Raw genomic sequence first — 26145 nt, 5'->3', positions numbered from 1 at the left:
ATTTACCTGGCATGTCTTTGAGGCACATTCATGCTCTGGCCTATTTCCCTGTTCGTGTCTCAATATATCTAAACACACATTTGGGTTTCTGTGATCACCAGGACGACTCAGGCCTCAAGAGAATTCCAACCACTCACTGACAATTCTAGTTACAGGGTTGGTTTTTTTTTTTTTTTTTTTTTTTTTGTTTTTTTTTTTTTTTTTTTTTTTGGAGACACATGGAGAGTCCCATGCTGGCCGGGAACTCTCGATCCTCCTGCCTTAGCCTCCCAAGTGCTGGGATTATAATCCTGGATCACAACACAGGGTTCCTACCCACAGACATACAGCACCGAAAGAAAACAAAGCAGAATGAGCAGAGAGGAATAAGAGGCTGATGGGCGAGAATCCAGAGGAAAACAGGCTTCCCCAGAGGACAGGCTTAACCCTTCAGCAATGTGCGGTGAAGGCTGACAGCCGGGAATCCTTACAAATGGTGCTGTTCCCAGGGGTTTTCTGGATCCTTTGCCTAGCGCAGGCTACACTGCAGATACACAGGAAGAAGGGTACTCAACATGAACCAGCCTTTGTGAGAACAGTGAGGGCATGGGATGAGAGGAACCCTCCAGAAATGGAAGCTCCCCTGTGCTAGCCCAGAGCCATGTTCTATGAAATCTTTAAGGAGACCTGTCCTGGGTCAGCTATGGTCACTCATTTGGCCGTGGCAAAACCATGGTTGCTAACAGACCTCAAGTTTCATATCGTATCTTAGAATAATTTGCATTGAGCTCCAACATTCCCAGGGAAGGAACTGACAGATGCAGAAGGTCACCGCTGCTGCTCTAGGATTCGCATACACAGTGGCCTCCTCACTTGCTGTACAAACTACAGAGCTTTGGCTTCGTAGTTTTGCTCCAAATGCAGCTCTTATGTGGTAGTCTCACCCACAGGCTATGCACATACTAGTTGCAAAGCGAGAGGGGGCTCCAAGGAAAACCAGCTGGAAAAGTGGACACTGGGAAAAAGTGAGTGTGTGATGTCACTTTTATTTCCAACAAATTCTACTGCTGCCTCAGCTTTTAAGATAACCTGGGCCTTACATGCCTTCACAATTCACTGTATTCATAATGGGTGAATACAGCTCTCTGGAAAGAGCATGGTGACAGTCATTTTCCATTGATAATATTTTTTAAGTTTTATTTATATTTTATTTTTATTTATGTGTGCTAGGAGGTAGGTGTGGGTATATGTGTTGGGGGATGTCCAACAAGCCCAGAAGAAGGTGTTGGATCCCTAGAGCTAGAGTTACAGGTAGTTGTGAGCTGCCTAAAGTGGATGCTGGAAACCAAATTTGGGTCCTGTGGAAGAGCAGCAGGGTCTCTCATAGGCTGAGAGGTCTCTCCAGTCCCCCTGGGAATCTATATTTATAATGAAGTCAAGAAAAGTCTCTCAGAAGACAATAAATAAATCAGAACATTTTACATTCTTTGAATTGTAGCCCTCAAGAGACTTGTCTCAAAAAAGAAAACACATGCAGAGTTTAAAATGGCCTGATATTTCATAGGCTGCTTGTTTCTGGATTAGCATGCTGCAGTGCCCTTCTGTGGGAACTCAGAGATGGAACAGCGGAAGTTGCCTACAACGTGGGTGTTCTGTCTAGATTCAAAACCAGACGTCTCCAGACTAACTTTTTTCTCCAAAGGAGAAGATAAAGGTCTTAGTTAACAAGTTCAAACTGGCTCAAACCTATCTATCTGTCTCTCAATGACTGTGTAGGCATCTTCTGCTTCTTTTAATCCTAATAATACAAAATAAGAAACAGAATGGATTTGGATAAAATTTCAAGCACATCCTGGATACTTGAAGCCTTGTTCCTTGCTATCTGAAATGCAAGAACCAAACAGAATTTGAACAATAGATCTTTCATGGCTTTATCTTAGCCAAGGATCAGCACACTTCTGTAAAGTCCAGTTTGGAAACAACTCTGGCTCATCAGGTCTCTGTTGTGCTATGTGACCCCATAGCTTCAACAAAGCAGATATAGACAACATATGCTTTAGAGGACGGACCTGAGTTCTATTAGAACCTCCCTACAAAAACACGTGGTGGGCTACAGTTGGCCCGTTCATCTGAGACGAGATTCCAATCAGGGTTCAGCAGTGTCACCTGATGTTGTTATGGTCTAACACAATAAGGACTTTGACGATTAAAAAGTTCACGTTCATCGTCTTTCTAAAATTAAGAACTGTGAGAAAATGAGCAAATGGAGTTACAAGGGGATATTAAATTAGAGGAAAGACATTTAAGTATTTTTATGAAAAATGCTTTATCAATACTTTTATATGCATACCTTAATTCTATTTATTTATTTTTTAGTTTTGTTGTTGTTGTTTTGGTGGGTTTTTTTTTTTTTTTTTTTTTTTTTTTTTTTTTAGCATTGTTTAATCGTGTGCTCTGGTTTGTAGACTAGCCTGGCTTCAANTATGCATACCTTAATTCTATTTATTTATTTTTTAGTTTTTTTTTTTTTTTTTTGGTTTTTTTTTTTTTTTTTTTTTTTTTTTTTTTTTTGAGACCAGAGTTTCACTGTGTGCTCTGGTTTGTAGACTAGCCTGGCTTCAAACTCACAGAGACCTGCCTGCCTATGCTTCCCAAGCTAGGATTAAAGGCACGTACCACTGTGTTCAGTTTACGTCTTACTTTTAAAAGGTACAGTTTAGAAGGAAATCACTAGCTTGTTAATGCCCTCATAGCTCTGAGATGAGAGAGCAGAGGTGTGAATGAATGCAGCTCAGCAGAATTGTAACGTGAATTCTGAATGTTGCAGGGCCAGGTAAACAGCTTTCCATAGGAATTGTTTTCCACTTAAGTTTTTTTTTCTTTTCAAAAAAGATCTGGTTTAATTATTGACTGTAATACTTTTTGACGGCCTTTCCCTCAGACTTTCCATCCCTAAATTACATGTCATAATATAACATTCAATACAAAAAAATATATTCACATTATGAATCACAATAAGAAAATGAATATTTGTGAAACCTACCTCCTAAAGAAAATTTAGATGGTCAATCCTTGGTCTGCTTTACTTTATTGCTTTATTTTAAGTATGTTTAAATAGACATACATGCAGTAGGGCTTCATGAAACTAAGAAACTTCTGCACAGCTAAAGAAACAACCAGCAGGATGATGAGGAAGCCCACATAATGGGAGAGAATCTTTGCCAGCCATGCATCTGACAGGTTTAATATCCAGAATATACACATAACTCGAAAACAAAAGCAGCAAAAACAAAAATCAAGACCCATCCCCACACCCCGCCCCCAAATCAAACTCCCAGAATTTAAAAAGCACCACCCATTTGAAAAATGAGGGACTGGAGAGATGGTTCAACAGTTAAGAGCACTGCACTGAGTGCTCTTCCAGAGGTCCTGAGTTCAATTTCCAGCAACCACATGGTGGCTCACAACCATCTATAACGGGATCTGATGCCCTCTTCTGGTGTGTCTGAAGACAGTGACAGTGTGCTCATATAAGTAAAATAAATAAATAAATAAGAAAGAAAGAAAGAGGAGAGAGAGAGAGAGAGAGAGAGAGAGAGAGAGAGAGAGAGAGAAAGAAAGAAAGAAAGAAAGAAAGAAAGAAAGAAAGAAAGAAAGAAAGAAAGAAAAAGAAAAGGGAGCCTGGAATCAAGTCTCAAAAGAAAAAATAATAACTAAGAAATAGCTCAAAAACTGTTCATCATTTTTAGCAAATAGAGATATACAAATCAAAACAAGCTTGAGATTTCATCTTACCTCAGTCAAAATGGCAAAGGTAACAGAACAACCAACATAAATACTGGAGAGGACATGGGGGAAAGGGAACCCCCATTCATCACGGGTGGAATTGCAACCTAGTACAGCCACGATGGAAATTAGGATGGGGAATCCTCAAAAACCTAAAAGTAAATCTACCATATAACCTTGATTACCTCGCAGAGGTAGAAGGTAAGTCCCTGTTGCTGAAGACACCATACACTTCAGAAAGGTCCCTAGGACCTCTGACCTGAATGCTCCCATTCTAAGGACTAGCTTCCAAGTACCAGAAGGCACAATGCAAGCTTCCAGAGGCAACTGTCTTAGTCACCATTCTATCGCTGTGAAGAGACACCATGACCAAGGCAGCTCTTGTAAGAGAAATCAAGTAACTGAGGGCTTGCTTACAGTTTCAGAGGTTTAGTTCATCATCACAGCAGGGAAAATGGCAGCATGCAGGCAGGCATGGTGCTGGAGAAGTAATTGAGAGCTATATTCTAATTTGCAGGCAGAGATACTGGGCCTGGCATGGGCTTTAGAAACCTTAAAGGTCATCCCCAGTGGCACACTTCCTCCATCAAGGCCACCCCTCCTAATCCTTCTCAAATAGTGGTGTTCCCTGCTGACTAATCATTCAGATATATGAGCCTATGAGGGTCATTATTACTCAAACCACCACAACAAACAAGAGTCTTCCCCAGCTATGACACCTATGAGCCATAACAAGACCAGCAAGCCATGAAACCCCTACCAGTGCAATGGTGGCACATATAACTTGGTGGTAACCAACAGCTCTCCTTAAGATTTGCTCAACAAAAGGGATCCCACACCTGGTACTGGAAACTAACTATTCAAGGCTAGTGAAATCATGGTTATTGGAGGAGAATCTACAATTACTAATTTATTAAACCAGATTATTCCTTAACAACAATCTATAAACATTTGCCTTACACCTACAGATATGGATAGTCTTCACCCCTCATCAAAGAAACTTCTCTTTGTAACAGACAGACCATTGCAGAAAATCACAACCAATTAAAACACAGAACTGTGTAGCCCAGTCTCGATGGATGCATTTAGAAAACATTTCTATACCTAAGGAAGAGGCAGAAATATTGTAAGAGCCAGAGAACCTTTGGCTGTGAAATTGTGTCTCCAAGTAATATCAGAAAAAGTCTCACCAACAGGGCTGCCCAAATGTGAGTTGAACAAGAATACCAAGAAACAGGCCAAACTATATGGGGGGAAGCCCACAAGGCTGAACCCTACATGATAAACTACAGGCAACTGAGTAAAGCCAGGAGCAGGACAGGTGACCCTCTGCAGGGAACAGCACACCAATTGGCTGTCTGGGGCCAAGTGGCTAGCCCTAAAAACATACAAGTAACATTATAGGAACACAACAGGTCATACTTAGGAATATATATGCATATGCAAATACACATATGCATGTACTAACATCTGATGGTAAAAGAGACCATGAGTTTGAAGGAGATTGGGGAACACTAACTTACCTTCCATTCCTAGGATTTGTCATTTTTTTTAATAGTTTATTTTTATTTTATGTGCATTGGCCTGCATGTATGTTTGAGTGAAACTGTCAGATGTTCTGGACCTGGAGTTATAGATAGTTGTGAGCTGCCATGTGAGTGCTGGGAATTGAATCCAGATCTTCTGGAAGAGCCGTCAGTGCTTTTGACTACTGAGCCATCTCTCCATCTCCACTATGTAGTTTTTAATCCAGAAATTGAAAATAAATGGAGTCATATAATGTCATTTGTATCTGACTCTTTTCCTCAAAACAGATGTCATTTTGGGAGTAGGGCTTAGTTCGGTGAGAGAACCCTGAGTTTAGTCCCCAGTGGTGCAATTCATGCTCAGTGTGGGTGAGGCCCTCATCCAATCCTCAGCACAATATAAAACAACCTGGGCTGTACCATAAAATTTTATTTTACAATGAAAAAGTGATCTCCTTTGGTATAGCCAATGGGTCTTCCATGCACTTGTGTGCTTGCATGCTGCTGGAACACCATCCATTTCTCCCAGAACCGAAGGACACTGGTGTGGAGGACAACTACTCCCACGACTCCCACTGTGCTGTGGAAACTTCAGCTGTGTGGTCTTCTGGCCAAGCTTCCGCAGGTTCATATGGTTGGCGCATTCATACCATTGGCATATTCACTGTGGCCCTTGGGAGGTGCAGCTTCTGTAAGTTTGGTGAGGCTGAACCAAGAAAGAAGGCATATGCAGATTTCTTCAGAAATTATGATTCCATGAAAGGCTGGTAGCTTTCAGAGTGCTGTGATTGCAGACTGTAAAGAGTTCTGGGGACTGAGCTCCACAGAAGTTCATCACTGACCTGTTCTACACCATGAAATGTGCCTGCGTGGGCTAAGGTATAGTTTCTCCCAATAAACAACTAAGAAATATAGACAAGAAGAAGGGTAAGGAAGAGGGGAAAAGAATGAAACTATCTTAGATCTATTATTTTCTTGTTTTGTAGTACTGGGGATGTGATTCCAGTCTTGAACATGCTGCATAAATGTTCTACACCTCTAGGTCCCACTTTTTTTCCTCTTATGTCTTTAGCTTTTCCTGAATCATAATGCTTAAGGGATATATATATATAAAACTCTGTAACAGACATATACCATAATATATTTAATCCTCCACTATAAGCAATTCGTATCATTTCCAAATTTTAAAATAATTATAAATAAAAGCATAGTAAATCTGTAATTACATCTTTACAGGCATCTATGACTATTCTTTGGTATAAATATCTAGGAATGAAGAGTAATTCTGTGTTAATGGGTACACTCATTTTTACAATACCTGTATACACTTCTTAAGTTCTTCCCTGAAGCTGGTACTCATCTGCTTTGTGTAGACTTCTCATTCTGACCACATTACCATCATCAAAAATCTTCCTATTCAGTAAGTAAAGAAATGGTATCCCATCCTTCCAATTGCACTGTTTTGATGCCCAGTGTTTAGTTAAGCATGTAGTTTAAAACACATTCTAAGAATGGAGTCCTGGAAGAATTCTGAGTGCTTGAGAAAAAACAAGAGTCCTGAGACCTCAGTTTCTTCAAAACACAGGATTGTTCTTGGAACGTACTTTTGTGCCCCTACCAAGCACAGCAGATAGAAGTGAGTTTACTTTATTCACTGCCACTGGCTATTGTTACTTGTTCATGTGCTTCTTTGCCATGTGGGGTTCGTCCTGGGGACGGACACTTTACTCAGGTGACTCTTCTTAACCCTCAGAGTATAAATCGTCCCATGCAATGAATAAAGTTGGCCATTGCATGAGAATTTAGTTTGCCTCATTTTTAGGCCCCATTATACCAGGTCATACTTTGTGGTAAATACAATTTTGTATTTTTGAGTACTTTAAATGTCTGTGACTTATTTTTATTACTTTGTTTTTCTGTATAGAAGTTCAGTCTTCACAAATTTCAACTGAGCTAACCCTCCATCTCCTGCTAGTGACTTTGTTTTGCTTTGTTGGTTTTTCAAAACAGGGTTTCTCTGTGTAGCCTTGTTGTTTGTTGTTTTAAGACAGTATCTCTCTATGTACCCCTGGCTCTCCTGGAATTCTCCATGTAGATGAGGCTGGCCTTGAACTCGAAGTGATAAGAATGTGTACTACCACACCCAGCCTGCTGGAGATTTAAAAGAAGTCATGTATATGCAGTTTACAGTGCTCAGGAATCTTGAGTCACGGGGAATCATCAGGGGTTGTGCTACAGAGCAGACAGTAACACCTCTGGGGGTGGGGACAGGATTCATGACTCTCTTTCCTTGGAGACAAGTGAGGAATGTAAAGAACTGCACAGCTCAGGTATGCACATCTTCAGGAGCCCTTTTCCAGCTGTGACACAGCAAGGTTAATTAAAACCTGACACTGCCTACTGTTCAGGAGCTCAGCTGCACTTCCAGCAGAAACAGCCTCTTATTCTGCCCTGAATGCTCCTTTCCTGCCTGCCTGTTACCCCAAACACAATCCTCTCCTTCCCTCTGCTTGGGATGCCTTCCATACCACATCTGCAAAGGCTGACTGAGAGAGCAGAACTGCAGTGATATGGAGAGGTTGGAATGTTGCAGATCCAGAGCCTAAATTATACTTCCTCTTGGGCTAGCTTTAGCCCTCTTAATAGCCATTCTTGCCCATCTCTGTGCCAAACCTAATGTACTGTGATTAACAAACAGATCTTTCGGAAATTATGACTTCCACCAAGCCAAAAGCTAAGAACGTAATCAGACAGCATCTGGATCTCTTAGGAGAGACTCCCCCATCTTGCTCTAACTGCTTCTCTTTTGTTTCCTCTACCGTATTTTTAAAATACCTTGAGACTCTTTGTTCTGTTACCATAAAGCTACACCAAACTGCTCCCACCCTGGAACAAGGGACCTGGGGGTAACCTAGCTCTGTGTTTCCTGGGATATGATCACTCAAATTCAGTTCTAGAATAAACTACTCTTATTCCCTTTGAGGTGAGAGCTCTGGTGTTTTTGTGGGGGTTGTGTTTGTTTTTCTATCAACACTATGAATGATTATTTTGGTGGCCTTCTAACTGTAGCCTAAAACTAGTTTCTTTACTTCATGTTCAATCCTCACTTAATCGTCTCTCAGGTCAGGTTTAGAAGTAACTAACAGAAGTTACTATGATGGTGCTGCTGGCCTCAGGCTGATGCAATACAAACCTGTGCTGACAGCAGCACTCAGATCCCCGCCCCACCTACTGGCGTAGATTCTGAACTCAGGGTCTTGCACATAAGCACATAACCCCAAGGACACAGCATACAGTTTTAAACTACTGCTCCCCTCTCAGCCTTGACACAGCTTACAGTTCAGTCTCATCCCTCTCTGGTCTCAGTGCCTATGAAATAGGCTGTAAACTTTGATTGGGCCTTGGTAAGAATGGGAAGCTAAAATGTGAATCACAATGAAAATCTATGGGAGGAAACCATCTTGGTGATGGAGTTTTCTTACTCAATTACTTTTTCTAAGGGAGCTTAAATTATCACACTAAAGATATGGGAGAAAGGCTGTGAGTGCAGCTCAGTCCTCAGGTCACCATGGCGATTTTACAAGGTGAGTCCTAGGAAGATGGTTGGGTCCCCTGATGGGATTATGTCCTTACAAAATGGGGTTGAGAATTGTCTTACTCCTTTCCATCATGCAAGGACACAGCCAAATGTGTCACCTATTTAACAGGAACAGGCCTTCCTCATTACAGATCTGCCTTGATCTTTGATTTTCCAACCCTTAACTATGAAAAGTAACTTCCCATTGTCTGTAAACCATCTGATCTGTGGTGTTTTGTAGCAATGTGGAAGGGCTAAGACAGGTATTCTGACAATTCAGATATGTGGGCAGCATGACAAAAGTGTACTCTTGACAGTTATGCACCTCGAGATGTCAAGAGTCTGCATGCTGAAAAAGAAGTAGAGTATAGAAGAATGACAAGAATACTAATGGCTACAAGAAAAGACCCATCACTTTCCCATCTAATTTAGCAGAAGCTAACATTCAGGTCTGCAGAAAGAGCTATGAAGTTTGTATGTGGTCTGGTTGTAGATGGAGTGGTGTGAATAGCACTGCTTAGCAACTTTCTGTTTCTGTTTCTACATGTTGGGGACAGGACCTTACCCAGAGGCTCTGGAAAGAATCAGTTTCTAAAGTCAAGTAGTCTTAGCAGACTTCACACTTGCTAACTTTGCCATAACCTGGACTGAACTGACAGTGTCCACCAGAGCACAGGACATGGCAAAGCCCTAGGAATACAGCCAAGGTGCATAGAGACAACTATGCCTTGTGCTGCTTAGGAGGTGACTAACAGGGCTCTGCAGAGATTTGGACGCAATCCAGGTCAACGTCCCTTGGTGAAGGAAGGCAGAAGGAAAGGAAACCTGTCCTTAGCCCAGCTGGCTGCTGCACTCATAGCCATGAACCTCGCAAATATAGAGCACCCCACAAAGGAACACCATGAGCATCAATAAGACCTCAACATTCTGATGCTTAACGCTCCTTACTGGCTGGCAGGCAGGGACCCTGAGCCAGAGAACTGGTGTTTAAAGGCTTCCCTTCCTCGCTGTCCATTTCAATTCAACACCTGGCTATATAGAAAGATAGCAAAGTAAAAAGTTACTTAAAGTAAAAATCCACATCATCTTCAAAGAGATTATGAAACATCTAAACTTTCAATAATTGGAACTTTCAATAATTGGTTTTGTCTTTTAAATTCTGTGAGCGTAAGTACAGAGAGCTCCAGACACCAATGTGAACAAACTGGTCTAGCTAAACAAGTTTGTGAAAGGTAGACACATGTGTGATTGATAATTCTTCCTAAACTTACAAACACTTAACAATGGGTGAAAAATATTCTTCAGACACAGTAAGTTGTGGGTTTCATCAAACATAAAGTATCTTGAAAACTTAATCCAAGGCATTTACAAAACAAGTTTTTGTTAGCAGGAAATATTTTTCTCTCAACTGACTGGAAATATACTGTCGATCTCCTCCCTGCTATTTAATTATAACACCACACCACAAAGGGTCAGTTTCTTCTGAAAACTATAATTGTCTTTGAACTCCTCTTGTCTGTCCCTGGATCCACTTCTACAGTAGAGAAATGACAGCACCCAGCCAGAGACGACCGCACTGGGCTCAGCCACAGTCGAGGCTGATTGCTTTTCTTGACTGTTTTCTTCCAGTTTCCACTACCATACTTTCTTGATACTAACCCCCACCCCTCACACAATTGGCATTCTCTTGCTTCTCCTGCTTTTCCATTTCCTCAGCAGCATGGCTGACAAGTAGAAAGATGCTGGCATGGAAATGGTTTCCATTTGTGGGCTAGTTCATCCCATAGACTAGGACTTATTGAGGGTAAATAGAAATGCCAGGAGAATAAAAATGAGCTAGAAGCAAGTGTGTCCTCTGTGGTCCTTTGTTATTTGTCATGAATACGACTAAGTATTTTAAGTTTTGTGACATAAAAGGAGAATTTTTTTTCAAAAAACAAGATAAAGGTAATACTACTCTGGATAAACTCTGATTTTAAACTACTGTATGGTTAACACAACAAAGAGAATCTCAGCCTTGCTTCTCAGCTAACTGGGACTTAGCTAAGCCAAGGTTACTTGCTAGCCTTTCTTGGTCCTGGCTACTTTCAAAGCTTGAGACTGGGAAGCTCTTCTTCACTATGTGTTCCTGGCTGGCCTGGAACTTAGAGATCAGCTTACCTCTGTCTCTACAGTGTTGAGATTAAAGGCATGGATGGAACTAGAAAATATCATCCTGAGTGAGGTAACCCAATCACAAAAGAACACACATGGTATGCACTCACTGATAAGTGGATATTAGCCCAAAAGCTCAGAATACCCAAGATACAATTCACAGACCACATGAAGCTTAAGAAGAAGGAAGACCAAAGTGTGGGTGCTTCGGTTCTTTTTAGAAGGGGTAACAAAATACTCACATGAGCAAATATGGAGACAAAGTGTGGAGCAGAGACTGAAGGAAAGGCCATCTCCTAACTGGAGATCCATCCCATATACAGTCTCCAAATGCAGACACTATTGTGGATGCCAAGAAGTGCATGCTGACAGGAGCCTNATAAAGCTGTCTCCTGAGAGGCTCTGCCAGAGCCTGACATATACAGCGGTGGATGCTCACAGCCAGCCATTGGACTGAGCACAGAGTCCCCAATGGAGGAGTTAGAGAAAGGACTGAAGGAGCTGAAGGGGTTTGCAACTGCATAGGAAGAACAACAATATCAACCAACCAGAGCTCCCAGGGTCTGAACTGCGAACCAAGAAGTGAGTACACATGGAGGGACCCATGGCTCCAGCCGTATATGTAACAGAGAATAACCTTGTTGGAATTCAATTAGAGAAGAGGCCCTTGGCCCCGTGAAGGCTCAATGTTTCAGTGTAGAGGAGTACTAGGGCAGGGAGGCGGGAGTGGTGGGTGGGGGCACAGCCTCATAGAAGTAGGAGGAGAGAGGATGGAATGGGGGCTTCTAGGGGAGGAAATCGGGAATGGGGATAACATTTGACATGTAAATAAATAAAATATCCAATTAAAAAAAAAACATGAGCTACTATACCTGGCCCTCAGACAAATGACTCCTGGGCAGGATACAAAAAGCACTTAACTCTGAGAGAAAAGATGCATCAATCTGGCTTAGTACAAATTAAGAGCTCTGGGCCAGCAAGAGATTACTAAGATTCCTTAAGCCTTGCTTTGATTCCTGAAGCCCACATAAAAGTGGAAAGAATCAGCTGGGCGTGGTGGCGCACGCCTTTAATCCCAGCACTCGGGAGGCAGAGGCAGGCGGATTTCTGAGTTCGAGGCCAGCCTGGTCTACAGAGTGAGTTCCAGGACAGCCAGGGCTACACAGAGAAACCCTGTCTCGAAAAACCAAAAAAAAAAAAAAAAAAGTGGAAAGACTCAACTCTACAGAGTTATCCTCTGACCTCCACAGGTGCACTATGGTGGTATGTATGTGTCTACATACATGCATCCAAATATACACAAATTGAAAAAAAATAAATACAATTTTTTAATTAAGAGTTTTGTTTTTGGAGTGAAATTTCAAGCCACATGAAAGAATCTGTGATACATCCATTTAACAAAGAACTTATATATAAACTATAAAACATTTTAAACTTAAATTTTATGTTCTATTTTATCTATCTGTGACTGTTTTGGCTGCATATTTGAATGTGCATCATCAGCTGACAGATGCCCTGAAGAGATGGTGATAGCAATAAAAGTTTTAAACACTGAACCATCTCTCCAGCCCATAGAAAGGATTTTAGAAAGCAATAAAGAAGAAAAGGGGAAAAGGATTTTAAAAATGGGCAGGAGTTTGGCAAGCAGCTCGGTGGAGAGAGGAGAACGGAATGCTGGTGAAAACGTACAGAGACAGATCTCCCAGGACCGACGGCAGAATGGACAACACACAGTTACTAGAAATCTGCTTGGCATTCTCGATCATATCTTATTATGAGCATGGAGTAAGGCCCGGGGATTCCACTCCTAAGTGCATATGTAGCAGGTATAAGAATGTCAATGGCATAGATAAGTAATGGCAACATCATAGAATGTATTACTAAATAGTAAGGAAAATAAGTTACAGCAATAAAGGATGAATCTTACTCACTTAATACTGTATGAAAAGCCTGATGAAAATATTATATAGCTTTTTGCTCCTTTTATCTAAAAGCTGAGGAAAGGCACACTACTCAAGCACTTTTACAGAAAACCCGCAAGGAGAAGAAATGAGGCAGACAGGTAGGTATATCAGGGAGTAGCAAGGGGCTCCGGCTGGAAAGTTATGACAGACTTGTGGGAACTGAACATGCTATTTCTGGATGGGGTTTATGACTTGTTTTTCATTTCACAATGATTAATGAGACTCTAATTCATGTACTTTTATCTTTGTGTATGTTATTTCATAATAAAAGTTTCAACCTATATCAGGTATCACTTCCTTGTCTGCTCTTCTCAGAAAGTAAACACCATCCTAGACAAATAAAACTAAACTAAATAAAAACACTTAAAGCTCTGGATAAAAAAACCTTGGAAAACCTTTGGAAGCCTTTATGCAAATTAGGAAGCATTTCTCTCTTTGGGAAGAAGCTTTAGGAAGGAGGAGTGAGACAAAAGGTTTCCTTCCTACAGCACATGTGACTACTTACAGATACAGTTTGTGGGATGGATTGCAGACTGGCCTTCTGTCCCATACCCTCGCTCTCCTCATCTGGGAGACCTTTGCATAGTACAATACACAAATATCATACCCTCCCTGGGAGTCACGGCTGAGAGGACAGAGATGACATTAGATGCAAACCGGGCTACCAAACACATGCACACATGGGACACGTCGGGCACAGGACCGCAAATGCCCACTTGGCAGCACCGCTCCTTACCGCATAACCTTCTGTCTTCTTCTGACACCATTTCAGGAGTGCATTACGCTTAGAGCCACCATACTCCCGGGCCAGGGCTGCCAGAGGGTCTCTTCTTTCAACACTGGTGATAAAGAAGAACACATAGTTAAGGAAGGTGCTGGTGGAATGGCTGGGGTTTTTTGTTCATTTGTTTTATTTTTGTAGTTTTTTGTTTTTGTTTTGTTTTGTTTTTCTGTTTCTTTTGAAACAAGGTCTCATATGCCTCAGGCTGGTCTTGAACTCCCTCTACAGGCAAGGATGACTCTGAACTCCTGATCTTCCTATCTCTACAGCTCAAGTGCTGGGATTACAGGTATGCACTACCACATCTGGCAAGATGCTGACTTTTTAAATCCACAAATATATCAGAAATAACTATATAAGAAAAAGCCAAAATTTAGGTTTATGTAAACAGTACTCTAAAGAAAAGTACTCTAAAGCCAAATAAGTCACATTAAAAATACACTATATGTTATAAAAGAAAACTAAACTGTACTTGACAACTGTACATCTGAGGATTTCTTTTTCTTTTTCCTTTCTTTCTTTTTTGCTGGAAAGGGGGTTCAGCAGTTACGAGACTGACTGCTCTCAAAAGGGCACAGGTTTTGTTCCCAGCACTACATGGCATCTCACAGCTGCCTATAACTGCACTTTCAGAAAACTGGATATTCTCTTCTGGTTTCTGAGGGCTCATGCATACATGTGGTATACAAACATACACATAAAATAAAAAAAAAGAAATCTTTAAAATTTATTCATCTGGGTTTTTGTTCAGTGCAATACAACATCATTTGAGTACAACATGCCTATACATGCTACACTTTAGCATGTAAACGGTAGAGGAAAAGGCTGAGTCAAACCTCAAACTAGGTGCTAGGAGTAGAGAAGAAGGGAAAATTAGTAAAATAAAATGAAATGACTCAGAGTCTTTGCCCAGTTTCCATGGATTCTAGGCACAGGATGAGATGATATCACTACTTATAATATCTTAGCATCCTAAGAGCAAGTGTTTAGGAGCCCACTGTTGGTCTAGTTAAAATGATTCAAATGCCAAGAAGAGATTCAGAATCATACAGTGCTTCTACATCATACAGCACGGGGTCATGAAGTCACAAGTATCCTGCTACAGGAGTTTTGTACTCTATTTCATAATGGAGAAAGAAAGACTCACCAAAGGGCAAACAACTACAATGGGGTAGGAATTACCAATCCACTCCTAAGGTAGATAGATATAATTGAGACACCGACCCCAGAAGGTAGCCAAGAAGGTGGCAAGGTGGCATTCTTACAAAAGTAAAAAGATAGCCAACTATGTGCCAATAATCCGATAAGTAAGTTGAGGTCCAATCACACTCATAGAATATTCCATAGTAAGAAAAAAAATTACAGCAATTATGTAATGTTACAGCATCCCAACTTACCATAGGTCCAAAGCAACAGGGCCAAGAGAATATAGGCTGCAACCTTCAAACCATGAGCCAAAACCTTCTCTTTGGATAGTTTTGTCGTCGTCTTAGTTATACAGTGGAAAGCTGGTTAATAAAGGTCCCCCTGCCCATCCTTTCTTCCCCTTCCCAGCGTGGAGACAGACTTTGTGCAAAGTTTTCCCTGTATCTGACTAGGCCCAGGAAAAGATGAACACAGCTATCTTCAGCCTTCATTCACCAGCCAGATCAACAGAGGAAGAAACCCTAAGTCAGACACTACAACCAGAGTGTGTGCTCAAAAGATATACTGCCCTCATAAAGCTCACCCGACACCTCCACCTGCCCTGCCCTGGAAAAGGCTGTTTAAGTTTTAACTAGTCAACCTTTCCTTTCAATCTCACACTTTGTACACGGTTCCTATGATTCTGCATGTTAACAACATTTTGTATATTTTTCTTGTTAATCTACTCCCAGCTTACTTTGCAAGCTAAAATTATAAACCCTTTAGAGGAAAACAACAAAAAACTCTTATATGTGTGCACAGAGAGAATGTATGTATGAAAGCGCATGTGTATGTAGCACATATGTGGATGGCAGAGGTCAGTATCAACTGTCTTCCGTAATTGTTCTCCTTCTTTTGAGACAGGTCTTTTACCACACTTGGGGCTTATCAATTGGCTAGACTGGCTGGTGAGAGCTCTGGGGATCTGCCACTGTCATGCCTCACACCCCTGCTCTCCACAGGAGGGTTACAGACAAGGCCAGGGGTGGGGATCCAAACTCAGGTTCCTATGCTCATACAGAAAATATTTTATCAGACAAGCCATCTCTCCAGACCCTTAATAAAATATTTTTCAATAATTTTATCCAAGGAATGGGTGATTCTAGGTCTTAGAAATATAAACTAATTTTTAAGAAAATTACTTGAAATATGCACTAAAAACTTTCTTGTACAATTTGCTAACTGCCTTGCTAATTGTCCTTGTATATGGACAATTTATAAAATTAAGCCATAGTGACCACACCTGAAATTACGTCATTCTTTATAATTGAACAATTAAAGTAAATAGTTTCTGGATAAATGAGAAGCCAACGAATTTACCATTAAAAATACTTCAAATATAAGTGGCTAGGGAGAGTTCTCGCCGGAGCTTGGGGAAGGAAGTCTCTCTCTCTCTCTCTCTCTCTCTCTCTCTCTCTCTCTCTCTCTCTCTCTCCCCCCCCAGGCTCCGTCGTCATGGGCAAGGGTGACCCCAACAAGCCGCAGGGCAAAATGTCCTCGTACGCCTTCTTCGTGCAGACCTGCCGCTAGGAGCACAAGAAGAAGCATCCCGACTCATCGGTCAACTTCGCCGAGTTCTCCAAGAAGTGCTCCGAGAGATGGAAGACCATGTCCGCAAAGGAAAAGTCCAAGTTTGAAGATTTGGCCAAGAGCGACAAAGCTCACTATGACAGGGAGATGAAGAACTATGTTCCTCCCAAAGGGGACAAGAAAGGAAAGAAAAAAGATCCAAGTGCTCTGAAGAGACCACCGTCTGCCTTCCTCCTGTTTTGCTCTGAAAATCGCCCAAAGATCAAAATTGAACACCCTGGCCTGTCTATTGGAGATACTGCAAAGAAACTGGGTGAGATGTGGTCTGAGCAATCTGCCAAAGATAAACAACCTTATGAGCAGAAAGCAGCTAAACCAAAGGAGAAGTATGAAAAGGATATTGCTGCATACCGTGCCAAGGGCAGAGTGGAGCAGGAAAGAAGGGTCCTGGTAGGCCAACAGGCTCAAAGAAGAAGAATGAACCAGAAGATGAGGAAGAGGAGGAGGAAGAAGAAGAGGAAGAAGATGAAGAGGAAGATGAAGATGAAGAATAAGTGGCTGTCCTAAAGTGTGGAGTATATGTGCTCAGGCAATTATTTTGCTAAGAATGTNAAATTCAAGTGCAGCTCAACATTAGCTTCAGTGTAAAAACTGTACAGATTTTTGTATCGCTGATGAGATTCTTTGTAGAGAAAATACTTTTTAAAGAGTTTGTAGCTTCATGGGCTACAACTACAGTTAGATTTAAAGCTTTTGATGTTGAATGTTTCTAAATATTTAATGGTTTCTTTAATTTCTTATGGTAGCAAAAAAAAAAAAAAACCTTCATAGGAATTTGTATTACCAGTAAAAAAATTTTTTTAGGATGTTGCATTTTTTGTTTTTTGTAATAAAATAATGTATATTACTTGCAAAAAAAAATAAGTGGCTAGGGAGATGGTTCAGTAAGTCAGAGCACCTGCTATGAAGGCAGAGGACCTGAGTTCAAAACCTGCACCAACATAAAAGACAAATATGGCCAATCCTGCCTGTGACACCAGTGTGGAGAATGGGGACAGATACCTCCTAGGACTTACTAGCCATTCAGCCAGCCTAGCCAAAACGGCAAGCTGCAAGTTCAGTAAGAAATTCAAAAAATATGGTGAAGAGCAAGAGAAGAACATTCTATGTCACACAAATAATGGTAATAATTAATAATAAAAAAATAACAAGATATTTAATAATAGAGGTTAAAAATTTATTCTACCTTGAGACAGGGACTCATTAGGTATCCAAGACTGGCCTTGAACTCCTCATCTTTCTACCTCAGCTTCTTGTAGGCATAATTGATTATGCATAGCTATGGTTTAAATTTCTAATGCAAACATTCCAGGGCTGGCAAGATGGTTCATCACTTGCTGAACTGAATCGAAACCTTGTTGATACTTATGTGGTATAAGTTGTTCTCTGACTTCCACATGCACACTGTGGCACATGCTCGCACAAAGATAAATGCAATTTTAAAAATCTAATCTCAATAACATGAATATATAAGACATAAGACTTTAAAATCACTAACTGACCTTTTATGAAGAAAATGTATACTATAAATTGTCTACCTTTGAATTTATGGCATTGTTTTGAGAGTAGCACTAATTCTGGTCCTTCTAATCTGTTTCTATCAGTTAACATTCAGATAGCAGGATTATCTATATTTGGGACTTTTATAAACCTATTAAAACATCTGTCTTTACCTATTTGGAATCAAATATCAGTTACATTCCAAAGATATAGGATTTGAATATATTCAGACTCACAAACCTTCCCACAAGACCCACATGGATGATTACAGTACTATAAGGCTCTTATCCCTGAAGTAGACAGTTTTGTAGACTCATCTAGGGTGAACTGTTATGCAGAACACAAGGCAAGGCACTGGGAAAGATACCCAAACGCAGAATGAAATTACACATCCAAATGAGTGGAAGACATCCAAGTGGGATTTGAACTTAGGCCCTCCTCTGCTTTCATGGGAAATGCTCTGACCTACTGAGCCATCTCATGTGTACTATTTTTGATGGTAGATTCATTAGTCTTTCATTTATCCTAGAGTGAAGGGCTAAGCCATCACCGCGGGTGAGGGGGATGGAGTCAAGCTTCAGACCCTGAAGAGCAGAATGCAGTGATGACTACCCCAGGGGCTTCTGAGAGGGCTGCAGTAGGACACCAGGTGCTTCATTCAGAAGACTAACAACATGGAAAAGAAGGGAGGACTCTGGATGTTGTGGGATGTTGGCCAGGGGCACCAGCAGGAAGGAGGTAGTAGAATCATGGGTGTAAAGATGGGCTTCTGGCAACCGCCTCGTCAGCCCCACTGCTCATTCCCTCCTCTGCTGCATACTACACGTCTTTGCTAACATCCCTTTAAACACTGATCCTCAAACGTCTCTTTAATCCTCTTTCTATGCCACTGTGTTCTCAATAATCTTGCTTAAATAGCAGGTCTGCTCTTAATCACTACTCAAAAACAAAAACACAATACCACAGTCTTAGTGGTTCCCCACTGCTTTACCAAAATAAGTATGAAGCGCTTTTTTTTTTTTTTTTTTTTGGCAATACAGATTGTTTGCAACAGGGCTCCAGCCTGCCTTTCCGGCTGTAACTCCCCAGCTGTCTACCTGGAGTGGCTGGGAGCCTGCTGCATGTTTGGCAGGGCCTTCTAAAGGGCCCCAGTTGAGTTCCACCCATCATTCACAGCTACTGGCAGAGATCCCACTCTTCTTTAGAATCCCTGATCCACCAACAACCTCTCAAGTACTTTTGCTTAAACTTTAAAGATTTATTTATTTACTTTATGGATATATGTGTGCGCCTGAATGTTTGTATATATGTGTACCACAGAAGCACATGTGCTCCTGGAGGTCAGAAGAGGGTGGGGAATCCCCTGGAAATGAAGTTTTAGGTACTTGAGAGCCATCTGATAGGGGTGCTAGGAACTGAACCTGGGTCCAGCAGCAAGTGTTTTTAACCACTAAGCCAACTCTCCAAGGCCCACTTTCCTTAAACTTTAATGCTTTAAAAACTTTATTGGTGTGTGTGTGTGTGTGTGTGTGTGTGTGTACATGTGTGTATCTGTGTGTGTGTGTGTGTATCTGTGTGTGTGTATAGCACTGTGTGTCAATGCATGCGTATGGAGGTTAGAGGACAACTTTGTAGAGTTGGTTCTCTCTTGTATGTGGGTTAGGGTGATTGAATTCAGGTCGTCAAGCTTGCATGACAAGAGACTTTATTCACCAATACATCTCAGAGCTCCTGCTTAAAAAAGGTACATTTGATTTTGGCCCAAACCACTGTGTAGTGTCATCTTAATAGACTTGTTGAAGGTGTGTTTTACATCTTAATTGCTGTCATTCAGAAGTAAGCTGACTGTGGATGAGACAGAAGGAGACAGACGATGTTCATCCCATTTCTCATACTTTAAAATTCAGTACCTGAGCTTGCTTGGCTTCAGACCCCCGGTGGACGCACTCAGCAGTCTGGTGTTCCCAAAGCCCAGGGAGGGTGGTCTGCTCAGGGACTCCAGTGAGGGACTCTTTCGGAGGTAAGGGTCTGATTTCCGGTCCTCGGCCCTTCCCTTCAGAAGATCTGGATGAATAAATAACATTGTCACCTACTTCTAAAGGGGAGTAATCTGGTTATCAGACTTTATGCTCAAGTACAAAGACATATCTACATAAGTATGTGCATAGACTCACACATGGACATATTTTTTCTTTCTGGAGTAATAAAAATGAAATAGGGACATGGTATCTCCTATCTCCAGGCAGGACTACACACATACTCTGTAAAACCTTGGGCTAGTGTGGGTAACTCAGTTGTTCAGAGTGCTTACTAAACAATCATGAGGACTGAGTTCAGACCTCAGCAAGCGAGGTGTTCTGTGCACACCTGAAACCCCAACCCCAACAGGAATGAAAACAAAGAGAGTTTCTGGTACTTGCTAGCACACAGCTTAGCCAAGAAAATGAGAACCTCAGACTGAGGGGGGATGCATCTTCAGAAGGATTAGGTGGTGAATGACAGAAATTCTTTTGACCTCTTCCTATGTTCACAGATGCACACATCCACACTCACACAAATAAATAAATTCAAAAAATCTTTTAAAAAAGGATCTAGTTGAGCTGCAGAAATGATTCCGTGGTTATAAGCACTGGCTGGGTTCGATTCCTAGCACCCAGCTGATGACTCACAACTATCTATAACTCCAGTCCTAGGGGGATCCAACATCCTCTTTTGACCTCCTCAGGCACCAGGCATATCAGTGGCTCACAGACAACATGCAGGCAAAACACCCATACATACATGTAAGAGAAAGAGAAAAAGAAAGAAAAGCCTAGTGCCAAAGTAGCCCTTTGTTCAAAAATGATTATTAATTTTCACACAGTTATCAAAGTATTAAGTAAAGTAAGGGCCCTTCTAAGAGCCTTGTGCAATTACCCCGTTAGGACACCTACTCCTCTAGCCCAGTCTCTAGCTAGTGTGTTTGCTTTATGATATCACAGAGAAAAAGCTGGTAGGAAAATGTCTCATGTGACTGTCAGGTAGCAGCAGACGAAAAGCTAGGAAGCAAGAAAAATTGCCCACATGAGAAAAAATTATTTCAATTACAGACTTATAGTTCACTAAAAACTGAGCAAAAATATTTTTAAAAGCTCCTTTCATATTAGCATTAGTGAAAACAGGTACTAAAATGAGCTGAATTCTCCAGATTTCTCAAAGATCACAAAAGCAAAAACAAGCAAAACACACTTAAGGGTGGTGTATATAGGGTGGAAGCTGGAGCTGAGAGGCTCAGGTGATTAGCTGTACATCACAGGACAGCTGGGGCCACCTTCTGTCACCCACAGTCACAGAAGAAAACAGTACCTCTTTAGCTAATAGCCATCAATTATGGGCATGATGTTGGGGGTGAGGCCAATTAGGTCTGAATAGCAGAGAAAAACAGTTCTACATCGCTGAAGAGAACAACAAAAACAGGACATTAATCTGCAGTTGGGATGACCTCAGTGTTGACAAGCAGTTGCTGGAAATGGCTGGAAGCAAACAGTTTTCACTATGCAGTCCTTTATTACAGTAAACAGAATCATCTCTGGGAGACAGGTGCCTAGGGGGTAAGGAAGGGGGAGGGCAGTCAAATGAGCTCCACAGCAATAATTGTGGCCTCAACTTTATTATTTATCTTGTCAATCAAGAGAATGGTTCTTTAGATAATTAGGAAATTTGGAAGTTGGTAGAACACCCTCAGAAAGACATAAAAATATGATCACCCACAGAGTACAGTAAAATAGTAAATTTTATGTTGTATAGCTTTTACCACAAGATTAAAAAATTCACCTAGCACTGTTTGAGCAAGTAAGTCTCCCTATTTCACACTGCATAATGAGCGTGTGCTATATTACATAATGATGCAGACAGGTTTCCAATCTTCTGTTCTGGCCTCCACCCTCCACTTCTGGGAAAGAGGTGCTCAGATTTGAATGCTTTTAGGTTGCAGCCATGCTAACTCCCCAAGCCCTGGGTACTTAAGAATGTATTAAACCAGTTCTGCCTATAATTTGTAAATGGAGCAGTAAAGGCAACATGACAGTGCATCTCTTTACAACAGCATGTATGAAATCTTTAAAGCTCATTGTAAAGGCCTACTGCTCTCTCACACACAAAAATCCTTTCACAATCTCTCTGTGGGGCTAGAGAGAGAGCTTAGGTTAACAACACTGGCTGTTCTTGAAGAAGACCTGAGTTCAGTTACCAGCGCTTACATAGGAGCTCAAAGCTGTCTATACCAGTTCTCTGGGGTCTGACACTCTTTTGGCCTCCCTGAGCACTGCATATATGTGGTGCATACATGTACACTAAAGAACACACACACATTAATGATGATAATAATAATTAATAACAACAACAACAACACTATGCTCAAGGCCTACACTATACCATGGGTGAAGGTGCTTGCTGCATACTACAAACCACGTGAAAGTAGAAAGAAAGAAACAACTCTACACAGTTGTCTCCTGACCTCTACATATGTGTGGTGGTACATGCATATTTACACATACAATACACACGTGTACAATAATAATCAACACAATTAATAACTCCACCCTCACTGTCCTTGATGGTATTCCTGCTGGTCATCTAAAACTACGATCGAGATGTGCAAAGATAATATTATTAACAGTCTTTTTTTGCCTCCTGACACAAAGGCCACTTTACAACCTGTGGATCAAGGAGTAATTCTGACTTTCAATGTTTATCATACAGAAATTTCAAAAGCTATAGCTGCCACAAATAATGATTCTCCCCATGAATCTGAACAACCAAGTGGATTGCTTTCTGGAAAGACACTTGAGATGCCACTGGGATCACGATAATCCATGGGAGGAGGTAAAAACATCAACCTCAACGCGAGTTTGGAAGCAGTAACCCCAGCCCTCGGTGGTGACTTTGAGGGGTCCCAGGTGGAAAAATGGCAAAGACACTAGATTGGCACAGGAGCCCGAGGAGGAGACTGAAGTGCTCCCATCACAGGAGAAAACATTAGTGAGTAGTGAGTTGTTCCTTACAGAGGAACAAAGAAAGCCATTTCTTAAGAAAGAATCTCTGCCTGCTGAAGGTGCTGTGAGCACTGAAAATGGTAACAAAGGACTTAGAGTATGACGTAAACTCAGGGGAAAGCCATATTTTGAAAGAAATGACTCTAATTTTGAAAGAAATGCTATGTGGGAAAAAACCCTTGGGAAAGCCAAAGTGAGGTGACACAGTAAATGTCACTGGTAAGAACTGCCACCATTATCCCGACTTAGCAAGCACTACCTGATCTAAGTCAGTAGCCATCAACATAAAGGCAAGACCCTCTGTCTGATAAAAGATGCTAAATTGCTGAAGGCTGAGATGACTATCAGTGATAATGCATCATTATTAAGCAAGCTATGTGTAGTTTTGATGTAATGCTATTGCATACCTAAATTACAGCACAGAGCAAGCATAACTTTTTGTGTCTTACTTCACTGTGATATTAGCTTGGTTCCAGTCCCTCACAGAAAACTCACTAACATTTACTAGACCAGAAGCATTGTTCTTTTTTCTGAGCTTATCAATAGGTTCAGCAGACAACAGCAAGGATCGTGACTAGCAGCACGATCTATGATGGCCATGACATCCCAGGCATACCTCAGTGTTTTAAATGAATCAGTTCAATCCTTCAAATGACACTTTGAAGTAGTTTCTTTCTTTTCTTTTCTTTTCTTTTCTTTTCTTTTCTTTTCTTTTCTTTTCTTTCTTTTTTTTTTTTTTGGATCAATTTTAAGTTACATGTATATGTGTGACTGTAAGTTTATACACATAAATGCAGGTGCCCCCTAGAGGCCAAAAGAGGCTGTCAGCTCTCCTGGAGTTACAGGTGAGCCACCTAATGTGGGTGCTGGAAAGCAAACTGGGGGCCTCTGCAAGAACGGGAAGAGCTCTTGACCACTGTGCTTGCTACCTTCCCAGTGCCAGAAATGTTTCTATCTTAAGACATGACGAAAGCAAAACACAACAAAGCCAAAGCTGGAGGGGAGTGGCAGTGCCCAGAGACTCAAGGCCAAGCAGGGCTTTGCTTACTGTCTTTTCATTGGTGATACCTCTGCACCATCAGCACAGGAGGCTCGGCAGCAATGAAAATGTGACTGATGAGACCTCCGCCTCACTGTCAGGATTTGATTTTGAAAAGGATACAGTGCAACAAGAGGAAAGGATGATTCGCAGAGGCAGCAAGACCTAAAGATGATGCATTTAAAGACCCGAGATATCAGTGGACAAACACAAAGCCAGACAAGGGCTTTTGCATAAACATAGTTACGTTTTTGTTTTGTTTTGTTTTGTTTTGTTTTGTTTTGTTTTGTTTTAAGAAAAGAAGATATGTCTTGAGATTCAGCTTATTAAAAACAATACAAATCCAGGCAAGTTAGCATGTCTCTTGCATCCACGCACACTGAAGAGGGCAGCAAGCAGGAGATCCTCCTTTTAGCACGAGCTGCACATTTGGCTCTAAAGGGCACAATGTGCACCCTGAGGGGATGAAATTGGCAGAAATAAACACCACCAATTAATTTTCCAAGTTCAAGTTCATGCAACAAAAAGTGAACACCATTAAAATAGGCCAAAAGTAGTTGTGTTTTCAGTCGTTTACCAGAGAGGGGAAGGTCCGGCAGATCTAGGCGCTGAGACATTCCTTTGCTGGCTGGCTTCATGCTGCTGTATGTTGAATGTCTCTGTCAAAACCAAAGGGCACATGGGCATGAAGAGCTTCCGACATGAAAATACAATGCAAGGACACGCTGCTGTGCCTGCACACAATTCCTAAGCACATCAGAACACCCAGGGGGCTTCTAAAATAACTTACTAGTTTAACAGTAACAAGCCAACAGGCCTAAACAGAACAAACAATGAAAGATAATTCCCAGTTCACTTCTGCTATGTATTTCACAGGCACTGTTTTATCCTTTCTGGAATATTCCATACATTCTCAGAGATATACGTAAAAATAATTTTTTAAGTAAAGTGAAACAGCATGCCTGCTCTCAGCACTGGGAATGCTGGAACCCCTGGATCTCAGGGCAGGAGACTCATGGAGTGGTGGGGAAGGGTAGAGAAAAGGGAGAGGGTGGCTGGCCAGTCAATCTAGCCAGTTGGTCAGTTCCAGGGTCATTGGAAGACCCTATCTCAAAAAATAAGATGGAAAGCCAAAAGGAAGACACTTGATGATGACCTCTGGCTTCACATATATGCGTACAAATATGCCCATCTACACAGACACGCTATGCCACATATGCACATACTACATACACACACACACACACACACACACACACACACCTACCTTTTGGGTTTTAATGATTAATGAGTATATACAAAGGTAATCTATTTCATATAAACTACCCACCATATCTATAAAAACGCGAATGTTAACACCTATTAGACTTACTTGGTGCCATTTGGCTTTGTTTGTTGAATACATCTTGGAGATAATTCTATGTTGGTGGCCTGGAGCTGCACTAGATTCTACTAGGCTATGTCCACCACCCTGACAGGTTCACATGAGAACTGCAGAATGAGTGGCCGCGTGACCCAGAGGGTCTTCTGCAGCCTGACTGCTATTATCTGCCATGTGATTCCCTGCACTTGAGCTGCCTTAGCCAGAAAATGATGTAACATCAATAGTGCCACAGAGATTGCTGGGAGGGTTTTTTGATGACTAAAAGTCCATTCACAATAATACAAGTAGATCGCTGCACATGATGAGCATCATATGGGTTAGCCACTATTGTTTCCATGGTTCACTGGACCCACCCTCTATGAACAGGAGTACTGACCTTGATACTGGTGTTATGAACACTGTTTATATACATTATAAGAGAATTCTTTAATTTAAGGGTCCATTTCTACATTGATATTAAGCATGAAATGTATGGTTCCTGGTGATAATCATAAGTAAAATTGTTGTAGAATATAATTCTCAAAAACTGTTTTAAAATGTTGTTTTTGGGGGGCTGGTGAGATGGCTCAGCGGGTAAGAGCACCCGACTGCTCTTCCAAAGGTGCAGAGTTCAAATCCCAGCAACTACATGGTGGCTCACAACCATC

At 41.3% G+C, this 26145-nt stretch overlaps 1 protein-coding gene and 1 pseudogene across 5 annotated transcripts in view; one reads left to right on the top strand and one right to left on the bottom strand.

Annotated features, from left to right (window-relative positions):
* Specc1 (sperm antigen with calponin homology and coiled-coil domains 1) overlaps positions 1–26145 on the bottom strand; it is a 267085-nt gene that overhangs the window by 42841 nt on the left and 198099 nt on the right. For all 5 annotated transcript variants that reach the window (XR_003845145.1, XM_021212939.2, XM_029546076.1 and 2 more), the window contains 3 exons: positions 24692–24773; positions 19953–20106; positions 13723–13825 (listed from right to left, as the gene is read on the bottom strand). Coding sequence is in view for 4 of the 5 variants with exons in the window: in XM_021212939.2 (XP_021068598.1) it covers positions 13723–13825; positions 19953–20106; positions 24692–24773 (339 nt within the window). In the remaining variant the exon portion in view is untranslated. The remainder of the gene's footprint in view (positions 1–13722; positions 13826–19952; positions 20107–24691; positions 24774–26145) is intronic.
* On the top strand, positions 16408–17111 carry LOC110332017 (annotated as a pseudogene).

This window comes from Mus pahari, chromosome 14, assembly GCF_900095145.1.
Source record: "Mus pahari chromosome 14, PAHARI_EIJ_v1.1, whole genome shotgun sequence".
In the NCBI taxonomy this organism is placed as follows: domain Eukaryota; kingdom Metazoa; phylum Chordata; class Mammalia; order Rodentia; family Muridae; genus Mus; species Mus pahari.
The sequence above is the reverse complement of the archived record's forward strand: the minus strand, read 5'-3'. Positions and strand labels throughout refer to the sequence as shown.